Source organism: Apis florea, unplaced genomic scaffold (assembly GCF_048593485.1).
Source record: "Apis florea isolate Af1SG1 unplaced genomic scaffold, ASM4859348v1 contig_3496_pilon, whole genome shotgun sequence".
NCBI lineage: Eukaryota > Metazoa > Arthropoda > Insecta > Hymenoptera > Apidae > Apis > Apis florea.
The window spans coordinates 310,136-325,832 of record NW_028256773.1 but is presented as its reverse complement, the minus strand read 5'-3'; the positions used below and the strand labels follow the sequence as shown (position 1 = coordinate 325,832).

General features: G+C 31.9%; 1 protein-coding gene and 1 long non-coding RNA gene across 11 annotated transcripts in view; one reads left to right on the top strand and one right to left on the bottom strand.

Annotated features, from left to right (window-relative positions):
- LOC147656691 (uncharacterized) overlaps positions 1–15,697 on the bottom strand; it is a 174,261-nt gene that overhangs the window by 22,613 nt on the left and 135,951 nt on the right. The window lies entirely within an intron of this gene.
- LOC100871512 (zwei Ig domain protein zig-8) overlaps positions 1–15,697 on the top strand; it is a 285,169-nt gene that overhangs the window by 174,036 nt on the left and 95,436 nt on the right. For 9 of the 10 annotated variants that reach the window (XM_086913522.1, XM_086913521.1, XM_086913519.1 and 6 more), the window contains one exon: positions 13,053–13,230. In XM_086913522.1, the coding sequence (XP_086769648.1) occupies positions 13,053–13,230 (178 nt within the window). Of the gene's footprint in view, positions 1–13,052; positions 13,231–13,293; positions 14,379–15,697 lie in introns of those variants that run through there. The other variant, XM_086913524.1, reaches the window with a different exon arrangement.

The following is a 15,697-nucleotide window of genomic DNA, read 5'->3' as shown; positions in this document are numbered from 1 at the left end:
TTCGAAAGTGTCTCGTGAATATATTAAAATTCTGTAAGTAGATTGTTCGTGTAATAAGAGTTCGTAGAATTTTCGCAGGTAAATATAATTGTACATTCGGTTGAAAGGGGGTTCATGCGAGAAGATTGCATGGAATAGTCAAATGAATTTTATAAAATTCAAAAATAATTTTAAATAATCGCACAATTGATCGATTAATTTTTAGTTTATTTTATATGATGATCGCATAAATCGAATGTTACTTGCAATTAGAAATTATTTGTATATCGTAAAAGAATTTTATTAATAAAATTTATGTAATATTCAATATTTCTAATTTTATATAATCTTGAGAATTAGAGAATTTATTTTAATTATTGTGTTAATCTTTTGTCTTTTTCATTTAATAATAAATACTTATAGATATACAATATATTACAAATTACTATTGGTATTCTACAATTTTTATCTTGCAATACCTTAGCCTTTGATAGTTTTATTGTAATGATATATTTGTTCCAATATTATGTTGTGTTTTAAAACTTGAAAAATTTTCTTTTTCATTGCATAAAGAGTGAATTGTACCATGTATGAAGAGCGCACTGGTTTTCGTTATTGACATTTTTATTGTCAGAAGTACATGGCGATAGAATATTGGGTAATAGCAATGAAAATAAAAAAAAAGCGATTTATTTTATTGTCATTTATCCATCGTGTTGTTTGGGATTTTATATCGGATGGTATTATTCATTGAAAGCTTTTTGAATGGTTTCGATAGCACTAGTAATACGCCACAGAAAAATTGAACGCCAATCCATCGACTACAATGAAAACCAATGAATTAAAAACACCCTATAAATATAACATTCGCCTATCGTGGCAAACAATGAATCGATAAATTAATCTAATAAATAGAAACACAATAACCACTAAGAAAATGTGAAAAACAAAAACGAATACATTTAAAACTTAATACATTCGAGACAGATGACGCAACATATCATCGATTTTTTACTCTATGAATTTTTTCAAAAAATGCGAAAAAATAATAAAGAATTTTCAACGTATTTGATTCCCCTCTTACATTTTCAATTTCGTTGCATTTCTCTCTTCGTTTCATAATTGTTTCTTTGTATTTTATTATCGAAAATTAATATCGGCTACCAGAAATTTTTCGATTTTTGGAATCGATACTAAGAAAATATGAAATAACGAATAATTGAAATATCGAAAAAATATTGTTTCAACGATATCTACCAGGAACTGCTGATACGTCAGAATGCAAGATAATAAGAATTTTTAAGTGGCTCGTGAAAATAAAAAGTGTGTCGTACGAGTCGTGAGCATTTAACGATGGAAAAGTAGCTGGAAGTTTCATCGGAAACTTACTAATCCACGTTTTCCTGCGAATGTGCCACGTTCGCTCACTTAAACGTCGCGTTTAATTACTATCTCCTCGCGTACATCTCCGTATATTCCTTCTCCTTTTACGCTTAACCAGCTGGATGAATGCAATTAACCGAAGAATCTTTCGTAGAACAAGGAAACCAGCAGTTTTTCAGAGTTTTATTAGAACGGTAGATGAAACCGAGACTTCTGATTCGAATTTTTCATCGAGATTTCTAGAGATTCGCATCATTACTGAATATTACCTAATTAAAGAAATTGTAGAGATATTGAAGAAAAAAATCGAAACAAATTTAAATTTTCTGTAAAAAAAATTGAATATCTGCGAGAAGACCGAATTATATCTCCACCATTGGGAAATAATTTTTTTTAACGAATAATTAATATCACGAAACGAGCAAAAAAAAAAAAATACAAAAAAACTTTATGGACTTTATAGAACAAAAATGGAATAACATTAAGATTAAATTTCTAAGATCCATTTATCGTCAAAGTTTCTTCGTTTCTTCAAACACTTTGTTCTCGTTTTTGAATGAAAATTAATAACAAACAAGCAAAGATTCTGGCTTATCACTCGAATCAATAAAGAAAAAGCTCCATATCCGTTTTTCGTCTCAACAAATAATCATTTCGATTAATTGTTTGCAGGATCATCTGTTAAGTGGGATACATCGCCGGAGGATATTTTCCCATAAAACACTTTTGAATGTTTGACGAGTATATATACACACACGTGATAGATGATACTTATATAGAATCGTGGATACACACACACACACACACACTACACAGAGAGAAGGAAGTCGAAACAGGTAGAACGTCAGAGGCAGATATGTGAGAAGAGATACGGAAAAGTTGAGCGCGTAAACTTGAAATTGGTTGCTGGCTGCGGTTTCTGAATGCTCGATAGGAATTCCTGATATGCTCTTGTTTCCCCTCAAACTTGCAGACTTCTCGCGCGCTCTGTCTTTTGTTCGTGTTGCACACTTCCCTCCCTCCTCCTTCGTTTCTTGTCGTTCCCCGATATATAACCAATTCTCTATGCCCTTTAAATTCTCTCCTCCCTCTCCTTTCTTCCTTGCTTTCTTATCAGGAGGAAAGTTTCCGTTTGAATTAATTTTAAACGTGACGATAAATATCGAAGTTTTATCTTTTGACAAATGGCGGTGTGTACCGGTCTAATATATATCTGTCGTATATCTGTCTGTATATTTATTTAGTAATTGGATAACTTGGCAACGTAACGATAAATATCACGTTTATATTTACCATGTGTTTGTTTGATTTATATTGGCCATATTGGTGTATTTGTATCTGTCGTGTGATACTGTATCGCTATTATATGGATAAGTTCATATTTTTCTGATTATACAATAAATAATCGAAATAATTTTATTCCATTTATCTTCTATTTGTTATTATTCTGCTTGTTCGATTATGGCTGGTGTCGTAATACTTGTTTTATCACAATGGACTTATATTTTCTCGATCTATGTTACTTTTGCTTGGTGCAGATCGTTTTATTCTACGTGTCTGACTATAATTGGTGTACGTTACTTGCTCACTAATCAGCGAGTCTATTGATTGTCTTATTCTTGCCTGATCATGACTGGTCACTTATTGTTCGTTCTATTCACAAGGAAGCTATATTTGACTATGCTAAAATTATTCTATTTGCGTGATTAATTTATACTTCTCGTCTGTCTACAATGGATCTATTATCTGACTAGATGTTACTTGCCTGATCAAAATGGGCTTTTACTACTTATCCCTTACATGGAATTCCAGTCTGTGGATTATAAGTAGCATCGAAGTTTTAGATTTTTTTTTTTTTTTTTTTAATTTACAACAATAAACAATTAACAGATATACTCGTTCTCTCGCGCGTTTCCCCTAATTTATTTGCAGGAAATATTCTCTTTCTCATGTAATACGTGGACAGTTGGGTATCATCAGACAGTGGCTGAGAGACATACTGATGTTGGATTTCATGCTCGAAGTACATATTCGTAATTACGCGTGGACATTTGGAACTCTGGCATGGTAAACGTGTGAATTACACTACACAGGTGTCTATCTGTTACCAGAACAACGTGTAATAACCACGCGAAACTGTACTCGGGAACGTGTTATTGTGAATATGAGACAATTCAATTGACATTTTATAGAAAATTACTCAGTATACAGAATTGTCAGAATTAAAGTTGTAAAAATTATTATCATATGATCGAATTTTCTATTAAATTTTTGAACGTAATTTATTTACAGTGAAAACTATCTAATCTAGAAAGGAATAGAAAGGTAGAAGAAGGATAAAGGAAGACGAAATATTAAAATGAGAAAAGAAAAGTTGCGAAACAGATCAAGAGGAAATACAAACAGAGAAAAGGAAGAGGTGGAAGATTGAAACTATGAAAAACGTGTGGCCCTTATGAATTCATTACCTTCCTCGAGAATATCCTAATTTCACGAGTTTCGCTTTCATGTAAATTTACCTTTACCGTAGGTACGCTTGCGATTATTAAAGTTAAATTATGCTCCATAAGAAGGTTTTCTCAATTTTCCGGCCGTTGGATATTGAAAAATTACAAGAATTCCGCAATAAAGTAATCGAAAAAGCAAATTTTCAATCGATCATGCGACAAAATATCGTAATTTTATCAAATCTCCATCAACTTTTCATCTTAATACGCACTTCCAATTAATAGAACGAAATCTTCATAATATAATCGAAATATAATCGAATTCAATAGAAAATAAATGAAAGAAAATTCATCATCCATTGATAGAGATCCAATTTTCCCTCCAATAAACGATTATCCTACGCATACACGCGACTCTTCCCTTCCTCTCCCCTTTTCCACCCCTATAAATAGTCCAAGTTGCAACGTTTTTCCACTTTTTCCACGCTCTTCTCGTTGCTCTTTATTCAGTGGCCCACCCTCGTATAATAGGTAAAAGAAACGTAAAAGAAAACACTTTGTTGGGAAACACCGAAGTTGAACAGTTGCTGCGCTCGTCCGATGAATTCGTGGCCGAAGTCGAAGTCGGGGCAAGTTGCTGTCCAACAAAAGGAAGCCACGAAAGTTGAGGGATGGGAGAGGTCGCGGAGAAACTATTCTCTCTTTTGTTACGCGGCGAGAGCTCCAGGGAATCGTCTTTGAAAGGCGTATCGAAAAATCTGATAGTTTTGCCGTTGTACATTCGAGAAAAAGAGTGATTTGATGAACGGTGGAGATATATTTTTTTTTTAGTAGACGTTTTTAATGATTAATAACCGAATATAAATTTAACATTGGCCGAATAAGGAGAAAGGGTTTAGATTTATTATGCAAATGGGATTTCGATGGAATTCTAATATAAATGTAAATTTATTTAATTTTAATATTAAAATGGGGTCATGGTAAATTATGATAGGGTGGATATTTTAACATTGATTAAACTGTTAACAGACATTGATGCACCGACGTTTGAATCTTGAGACACAGTCGGTGAGGATTGAGAATTCGTACATCAAAGGTATTCGTTTTTCGAAATTGAAAGGCATGGATCTTTCAGAGGGAAAGTGATATACCTCTGCACTTCGGTCGAGAGAATTTCAAAAAGATGGATAGATCTGTTGCTCGAAGTTGTTGAATTATGTAAATCATTGTGTCCTTGTAATCGAAGATTTTTTCCTACTCGACAATATATCGAGGTTCTATTGATTTATTTTTAAATTGATGAGTTTTGTTTCAATCGTTTCAATGCTTAACCCATTTAATAAGAAATCGATGCTTGTACCTGTTGCAATCCATTTGTCCAAATGTTATAATCAAACTATTCATTTTTACAGAACTAATTCAAATGTTCAATTATATAATCATATAATATTATTCAAAATATCAATTGTCAAAAATATATTCATCGTGACGAATCATTATTATATTACGCAAATTATTCTATTTATATTTTATTTACGTGTAATAACTGTATTTGTCTAATCCATTTTGACAATTGCGTATATTTATCCTCCATATACCGTATAACAAAGTAATAATAAAAATCGTCAAATAACACTTTGTCCAATTGTAAATTATCTGCACGTAACGATAAATTGCAAAGCTACGAGTTAATGCAATTACGAAAACGTACGATTAACGATAACTATGAAAGATATCATTGCGAAATAACTCGTTCATCGGGCCGACACGTATTTATCCGAGTAACTTTAATTCTGGATACTGTTAAACAGCAAATTGGTCGACTATTCTACACGCGGCCATGGTCAAAGAATTAAATGAAAATTGCTTTCAATTATTATTCCACGGCAAAGTTGGCTGAACGTACAAATTGAAACGCGTTTTCATTTGTGCCGAAAACACGGTCGAAAGCACGGGGAAAACAAGGGCAACGGGATATTAGCTCCTTCTCCTCTACAACATTTTCATAAAGCTGTTTGACATGTCAAACGATCAACGTTTCGTCCAATTTCGTCTCTGTCGATGATTAAATTTACGATAATTTAGAGAAAAGCACAAGTTGAGAAAAGGTGTATATTCGAGATATGGAAATCAATGATACGATAATAATACGAAAAATAACGAAGAGCGCGATATTTAACGATCCTTAATTATTCTTGATAATAAATTTAAATTTTCTTTTAGACGAAATATTACATTATATGTTATTACACAAATGTTTTATAAATGTTATTTTGTTAATTATATTGTTAATTAAATCGTTTTTATAATTGAAGTGACAAACAAATAAAATGAAATTGAACAAAATAAATCAAGATCAGATCATTTTTGTCAATAATGGTATTTGTGATAATTTAAAGGAAAAAAAAATATATATATTTTTTTAAGATAAACAGGATAAATGAAACGATGAAGAAGAGAGGAAATACTTTCAAGGAAGAATAATGATAAAGGTAAGATGGAATCGAACTTGGTAGATCGAGAATTTTAAAAAGATGTCGTATAGAAAACAAGTTTCCCTTATTTTCGTTTAATCACATCGAATACGAAAGCAACTCGTATTCCAAACAAAATTGAAAACGTGGAAAATTTTCCGTTTTTCCGTTTGGCATGGGAAAGAGATCAGTAAGGAAGGAAATTATGCGAAAGAAGAATAAGAAATATTTTTTCTCGAGAAATAGTAGTCGTATAAAATTATTCTTACAAGCTGATACAAAAATTAGATTTCAGATAAAATTGTTAAAAATATTTTAATCTCTATTGTACAGAATTAATGAATGAAATATGCTTCATTTACTTTGAAAACATTTGCATTTATCGTGAAACTATTTACTCATATCTCGAAAATGAATGTGTATCAAATTATGAAGAAATTTTCAATATCATAAATTTCTTTCAATTTGAATTGTTCGATTTCTATTTAAACTCATTCATTACTTCATTCAAGTATTACTTAGTAATTAAACTTTAGAGAAAATAGAAATTTAAAATAATTGTTTTCTCTCGTAATTTTAATTTAGACCTAGCATTAATTTAGATACAAATAGAGTAATATAAACAAACGAGCATAGATGGTTCAAACAAGCAACAATTTTGCACGCATTAAGGCTATGATAAATTAACGAAAATTACAATGATTTTTCGAGCCACGAAATTATTTGTATGAAATCTGATCGATAGCTCTGGCCAGAATTAAATAGATTTGGCCAGGTTAAATAGATTTAGTTTCACGAGAATCAGAGATGAGCAGATGAGGTTACAAATAGAGTGCATACGAAAAGAAATTTGGCTATACTTTAAAGGGTTAAATGAACTTAATTGAAATATCTTGTATCAAGTAGAAGAATTGGAGAAAGGGACAAAGGAGGACAAAAAGTACGAATAATACAGGATGGATCAAAGACAATATCTCAGAGATATCTACATTAAAATAATGTACGTTTTATGGATGATTAGAAAAAATGCTCCAAGTATTATGCACCAATAAATACTTACTCACCATAGTTATATTTATAAATTCCGTGATGAAGATGAATTAAGATAGATTTATCGATCAGTTCAATCTTTTCAGATATTCACTTTTGAATTAAAATTTATACAATATTATATTTTAACATTGTTCAACTGATAATAAAATTGCTTCTTTGATTTTTTCCTATGAAAGTTGAATAAATAAAATAAAAGTTTTACGAAGTTGGATAAAATATTCCTCTAAATTTCTGTAGAGTATTATATGTGAAAAGTATTCTGAAAATATATTCGCATTATTCACCTATTTCTGAATCATCTTGTACAGTCTGCAGAACAGAAGAAGCTGTTTGGTGGGTGCTGTGGTGGCAAAAAAAAAAAAAAAAAAAAAAAAAAGAAAAGAAGAAAGAATTGGAAACGACGTTGGAAACAAAAACGACAACTAGCGGAGAAAGAAAGGAGGGAGGATAGGTGGAGAAGAAATAAAGAGGAAAGGGTGGCAAACAATCGCGAAAGGGCTTTGCCTAGTGGCGCCCAGTTAATCAAAGCCTCGACCAACCTTGTTCTCCCTCGTCTTCGTCGGTGTTGGCCAAACAATGCCTCGCAGGGGTGAAGTTTTAAAACGTCCATTCGGAAAAAGCTCCATTTGCACTCAAATGAAGGTTACCCGACCGACAATTACGTTTCTTTCGTTCCTGGTTTCGCATTCTAGAACAGTGTGCCGAGCGTGACACGTCGTTAAACGTTAGCTTATAAACGTTACATGGAAAAATTCCCATTTATCAAAATTTTTTCCCCATTTAAAGGATCTTTTCGATATTCGAAAATTTTCTAACGAAGTTCTTTCAATAATCACGTTAACAATTTTTAATTGTTTGGAATTTTCAGAAGTTATTTTTTGTTAAATTAATCAACTATATTTCAATTTATTGCATTAGAGTGCACAGATGCGTGTTTCTAAAATTTTGTGGAAGCTATAAAATAATGTCTTATCAATATCGTGGATAATGTAAAATTACTTGAATTCTTCTGTAACTATTCCTTCATTAGAAAAAAGAAATAAAAATAAAAATGATAACGCTTGTTTAAATCGAAGATTTGAAATTCTCGTGGAACGATTTTCATAAATTGAAATTCAAATCTCGAGCTGTTCGACAAAAAAAAAAGAAAAATAAATATAATGAGAATAAACGAGAAAGATATAGCACGCTGAACAATGGTGGAATACCTAATGAAATTAAGTCGTCCACAGAGAAAAATTTAAACTGGCATTATTAAAAAGTTAGAAAAACAATAAAATAGAAAAATAATAAGTTCTCAACATAATGAAATAATGTAATTTATCGATCGTTTTATCATATTTCGTATCGATCTTGATTGAAAATTTCAATTATATCACAATCCTCCACCAGAAAAGAAAAAAAAAAAAACACATCATTTTCAAATGAACATCGTCCCTTATCGGAATAAAAGAGTCGAGTATACATTTCGTCGAGATGAACATCTTTAATCTCGATCCCGATATAGACTCGGAGCTCTTTGACTTACTCCACCCCCGCGAAATTAATTCCAGACTGTTGCTTCCACCAGACTCCGTCGAGGCATGGCATAACTTCGTACTCAAATGGGCCGTTCCATTTATACCAGCGTGCATCGATGGTTTTAAACGAGTCACGTTCTGCCAAACGATGTCGCTGGTTAAGGTGGCCACGTCGCTCGATGACTTTTAAATACGGATTAAATCGACGTCTTTATCGTGATTGTTCCGTTCGAGAAGTTAAATCATCCTTTCCTTGGAAAGGGACGATAGAATCGTTTTGTTCGCGACCGATAAAACTCGCGTTTTGTTATATCGAGAATCGGGGATGATATTTGAATATAAATGCATGGAGAGGGAAGTTGCGCGTATAGTTTGTTGCTGCGTTATTTCAGATTTAATTTTTTGTAAGAATCAATGTAATTTATTGTTTTTATTTTTGATATTTCGTTGATAACCTTCCATTCTTCATTGTTATATTTTAAATGAATATGTAATTATAATGATGTTGCATGATAAGAAATTATCTTACAGAACAATATTTAACTATTTCATATTTAGAATGCTAGATGCATTAAAGGATAAAAATTAATTATTTTAAAAGTAAAGAATTTATTTAATTTGTTTATTATCATTATTATTATTAACAATACGAATAAATAAATTTATAAATAAATAATTTTTATTTAAATTGTACGTATTCATTTTTGATTATCTTATATTCATATAAAATTTACAAAAGGATCAATCTTTTACTTTGATAAAAATAAAGAGAAAAATGAATAAAATCAGCAAAATCTCACTAAGTGTTAGTTATTTACCAGAATAATAATAAATACCAGGGCAATGTTCCAGAAGTGAGAAATAAAGTTTAACCTTAGTTTAGCAGTGAATTGGATGCCCCAGTAAATGGGGCGTATTTATTTAAGCTATCGAGGGCATGGCGTTCGATATATTATTCGCGTGTTCACCAACAAGTTGATCGAAGTCGATTACCGGTCAGCTCGGGTATCTGCAACCACCAAGATCTTTGTGGACATTCCTTCTCTATTGAAGAAATCCAATACCGCAAAGTACCCGTATTTATCTATCGTCCGCGTGTCGGAAATACGTCCACCGACACGAAAAATCGTTCCTAGGAACTTTCCTTCTTCCCTAGAATTCACTAGAATCCCAGGAAATGACAATGATTCTTACCTTCACGTTCGACAATCTTACGAAATTCATCGAAATCGAAGTAAATTTTGAGAGAAGACGATCCAGTTAAGTCGATTTTATTGAAGTTCGTTCCAAGTTTTTGGATGGTTCGAGTGTCCAGGTTGGGAACAGATTACATTAATCGTGAATTTTTCATTAACCCATTATTCTTGATTATAATCAGAGATTGAATTAATAATCGTAACGGTGTAATTGAAAATATGATTCGGATTTTATCTTACTTTTACGAAAAATATTGAAGATTGAGTTATGGTTTTGCTTGAAAAAGTAAAGATTTTTTTTTTTTGCTGCAGTTTCGCTTTTATATTTCCATTATAGCGTATCCTATCTAGATATATCTGAATATTTCAAATAAGAGATATTGAGAACAATAAATCTGAACGTGATTGTCGTATCGTATGAATAAAACAGATAGAATTGAAATGAGAAATGATCGGTGAGAAGATTAGATCATCTACCATCTGAAATTGATGACCATGGTACGATCCATAGCAATTGGAGAAAGAAGATAACGTACTAGGATTTGATTATATTTTATTGCTAAGAAGCGATCTGACCATTTTATAGGTTATGATAATTCTTCCAATCCTTATATACTATGATTTCCAAGTATATGATATTCCATCTTCCAATCTTCTAAGAAAGAACATTGATGAAACGTATTGCAAAATTAATTTATAACTAATAGAAATAATGTAATAGAGTCAATCGATAATTTTTGCGTAAATTTAAATTATTGAAATAATTATCAATAGTGCATTATTAATTTAATATATTCCTTTGTTCACTTTAATAAGCTTGAATATATTTTCTCTCCGTTTAAGCTTTTCAATTGAATATTCTAATAGTTATATTCTAATAGTTATATATACAAGTGATTTGCGTATTTGAGATAACGATACGAAATTTTTTTTTTTTTTTTGACGAAAAATTCAAAAGTCAGTAGCTGCATAAACGGAATCGTGAGAATTTTATTCGTAGTCTGTCCTTTTAGACGTAAGTGGGTTAAATCTACTTCCATATAACGGTGAAATGTCGAAGACTGTCGATATGCTTCCCAACTGCAGGTACATACGTATTTATTTTGAACTCCTGTCGAATCGCGTGACACCGTTTGAAAAGAAGACAGAGTTTTCCAATTTAAATTACACCGATTCAGGACAAGTCTAGCAAAACTTATTTTATTGTGTTTTACCTTCCATGCAAAATTCATAAAGTTGACATTCATTCAATGAAGCATCAAAAATAACAGTCTGTAGAAAAGTATTTATATATATATATTTTTACGTAGTATTTATTCAAGACTTCACAATTATAATCGAACTCTCGTTTCACGTGTTTATTTCAATTAAATCAAATTTCATTAATCAAAACTCTTATATTTGATAATTTGCACCTGAAAATATACGATCACACGAGCCACCTCTCTCTTTCCTTTCTATCATTTTCCAAATGATAAATTAATGATAGTAGAGTGGTTTTTTGTGTAATAGTAAAAGGCAGTGAATTATTGTTGATGCCCTTTATTGCGTTAGAATCATTATATACTACAGAAATGTGAAATGTGAGAGATGAAGAGAAAAGAAAAAAAGGAAGTGTGTTTTTTATCAGGATATTCAACAAGATGGTCCTTTTACCAGTCTGAACTCTCTTTCGCGCTCAACAATACTCGTATACAAACTTGTTTGAAAGCATCCATTAATCATACTAATTCTACAATACATAACCATGAAAATAATTCTATCAAAAATCAACTAGAAGATACTAATTTCTTTTTCTCAATAGTATAGTATAATCTGATCTTTCAATAAATTTTAAATAAATTTTAAAACCTAATTTTCTTTCAATAATCCTTCCATTGATAATCTCTTGACAAAAAAGAACAACTGTTATCCTAAATAAACCGTACCCAATATTTTCACGCTGCTATACCCGGATAATTAACCAAGACTCGTTTCGATGGATGAACACCCCGAAACGTTTCCCTTGTTTACAACGTTTTCCAAGAACATCGTATCGTTTAAGAGTTCACGGGAACGAGATCATTCTTTCCGTCGTTTGCATCCATCTTCGAGGAAACTTATTGTTTCCATGGACTGGGTTGCTTACGATGGTTGGGGAGGATTTTTTCGTGGCTTGTTTCCAAGCAGGTGGCGGGTGAGAAATTTCAGCAATTCCTCCTCGCAGTTAGCAGTTCCCTGCACGTTTCTTACGCGGGGCTGGATCTGAAACGAACCGATGACTGAAGAAACAACTTATTTTTCCGCGAAACTTGCCACCGCGACGTGAGCAAGCTTTTTCTTCCTATTTCTCGGAGGACCTCGTTACGAGTGTCGAGGAAATTTTAGGAAATTCTCAACGTTGAACCAGACGGAATGTTTGAGTGCTCGAAGCTCGAAGGGATATCTCGCAAAATGATTGTTTCTTTTGTCTTTTCTTTTTTTTTTTTTGATCGTTCGTATTAAATAGAAATTATGTAAGATAAGAAATCGTTTTCTTTTTCGGTATATTTTATTGGGTTAAGATAATTAATTATATTTTGTGATCGAGCTGTTGATCTTTTGAAAATGTATATTAAAAATAAAATTAATAAATGATTGTATCTTTTTCTATATGATGTATTCAAGATCTAGAGTGTATAAAGTGAAAAATCAGAATGTAGAAAATTCAGAACAATTTTCCTCTAACTCCTAGTCTAATTTCTTCATTCGAATTTAAAAACATCGGATGAAAAAGAAAAATAGATCGCGCATCATCTATCAAAAATTTGGAAGATAGTAATTTTCTTCATAAATAATAAATTTTTTGTACGGTATTCCCGATTTATTTATTTATTTTTCTCTCTAATTTTTTATTTCTACGAAACACGTCAGTGATTTTCAATTTTTGTGACAGTGGCGCATTCGATGATATCGCGCGACAGCTTCGACGAGTAAAAATGGCGATGCACGCTCATAAAAATAAATCGACGTCTGTTTCAGTGCCGAAGGTGGAGATCGTGGACGAGCACGGGGCAACGGCTGGTGACAAATTTTACAAAGCTGGGAGCACGATAGAATTGAAGTGTGTGGTCAGCAATATACCGCAACCTACCGGATACGTTACGTGGCGCCATGGATCCCGAACGTTGAATTACGATACTACTCGTGGAGGAATCAGGTGAGCCTCGAACCTACGATTTAATGGTATAGAAATTGATTTCACTGTGGGAACCGGCTCCAGATATAATTTCATGGCGAAATTTCTGCTATTATCGGGAACCAAAATCGAGATTATGTTACCGGTGAAATTTAATTTCGCGCGATGAAAATTCGAAGAATGAGGTTATGTTTAACAGAAATGTCGTTTGGATTAAGGAAGAAGAAGAAGAAGAAGAAAAATTATATGTAATGTAGTTGAAATAGGAATTTTTGTTTCCATTTCTTTTTCTTTTTTTTTTTTTTTCTATTAATTATAAATTTAATCAAGCTGATGAATTTCATCTAATGTAATTTAAAAAATTGTTGTTATCAAAAGAATTATTTTGCGTTAAATATTATTTCTCTATCTTATATTTTTGCTATTCATTATCTACATATAATATAATACACGATTCCAATTGCGAGTTTCAAACGAATGTTAAATTTATATCAAGTATCTATTGGTTATAAAATATTTAATAATACCTGATATATTGAAATACCAGTATATTTAAATTCTGAATATTCAATAAATGAAACTTTCATGTTAATCGAGGAAAGTATAATTAATTAAAGTGACGAGAACAGAAAGAATTTCAACTGTTTCGATGAATATATTTCCTTTTTTCTTTTATATATATATATAGCAGCGCATTTTCTCGTTCTATAAATAATAATGAGCAACGACGTTGTTTAATGACGACCAGGAAAAGATTCAAACTCCGTAGGAGTTCTCATTAGTAAGAACTAGACGTTGGTAGTTTTTCACTGAATTACAGACATGGCATAAAGTTTCATTCCAAGATTGGAGCATTTTCAAGGCGTTCTGACCTCATATTGTAAATGTGAAATTTCCAGGTTCTTTAGTCGTCGTAGATCGCGAATGCAATTATTAGGATTTGTTCAGAAAACGCACAAGTAGCTTGTATAACTTAAAATCAGAGTAATCAGAGAAGTAAAAACGAAGGTTGCATTGAAATTAACATAAGAAAATTTAACGTGTAATTTAATTCTACTGAGATAATTTTTTTATCATTTGAAAAATAATTAGAAAGTAAATAATGTGATTAATCTTTAATTGCTACCTTTTAATTTGAAGCATGAAAATCGTATTAAAAATTAAATGTTTGTTGAAAAATGTAATAATTCGATTTTATTTGAAATAAAAAAAGTAATAAATAATTTAATGTACCTAAACATTCAAATATATTGGATATCAGTAGTTAATAATCATGTGGCGCTAGTCATAGTGCTAATATAATTAAGATGTAATGCAAAACATAAATATATTAAAAATTATATCAATCTTTGTTTATCAAGATACATTATCCTTCTTAAAAATTACAATTCAATAAGAATCTTTTCATTTTGAATCACTTTCAAAGAATTTATATTCACTCGAAAAAAAAAAACGAAAATAAAAGCATTCCAAAATAATTGATTCCATCTCTTCAAAGTGATATTTTGATAGAACAAAAAAAAAAAAAAAAGAAAAATTACTCCTACTATATAACCTACTCTATTCTAAAAATAAAAACTTGCTCGTTAACATTTGAAAAACGTAACCAGCCAAACGCAATCAATTACTTCGACAAAAGAAATTTCCCTCTTCCTTTATCCTTCTCATCAAACCTATTAAAATCTTCCTCAGAAACTTCGTATAATCAACGTTAGATGGGCGTTATCCTCGCTCACAACCTTTTATTCCACCGCCTCCTTTTCCTTTTTTAATTAAAATGAACAAGGTGGAGGGGAGGAGGGCAAGGTGCAACATCCGACCGCATGGACCGTATTCAGATATGGTTTGCGGGCACTCGAGTAATTTCGTTGGCCGGCCGCCGATAGTTTATGCAGGCTGCATGGGGATTCTAATTGCTCCGATAAAGAATGGAACGTTCGGTGAATTTTGAAAGGCTTTCATTAAAGTTCTCTGAACTGGGGACGGACCGTGTGTGACCTAATTGGTTATAGATATGACAGAATTCATGAATTTTAAATAGCCTCTATGTCCGGCGTCTGGGCCTGGACCCCCCTTTCGATCACGCCTCGAATTCGTCGATAAATCGATTTCGGTGCATGCTCCTCGTTAATGCGCTCACTGTCACTGCGGGGGAGGACTTCCTTCTCGTCGATTTTGCGTGTCCACCCAAAAGAGTTTCACGCCATTTCCCCGTGCAATCGCGATGACGCTCTTATCGCTGGTCTTAATAAGTGTATTTGCTGATCGATTAGGATAGTTGTTCGTGGTATTTCCTTTGTTATTTTTAACAGTCGAAATATCATGTTTTTTTTTTTTTAATCGTTGGTTGGTTGAATTCGAAAGGATTCGTCATACGAAACTCTGGAAATGGTTTTAAAAAATGTTGACTTCTGGAAGTTTTGATTTCAAGTTGTAATGATATTTATCCTTTTGGCTTGAGAAGAATTTAATTTTTCGAGAGTTTCGA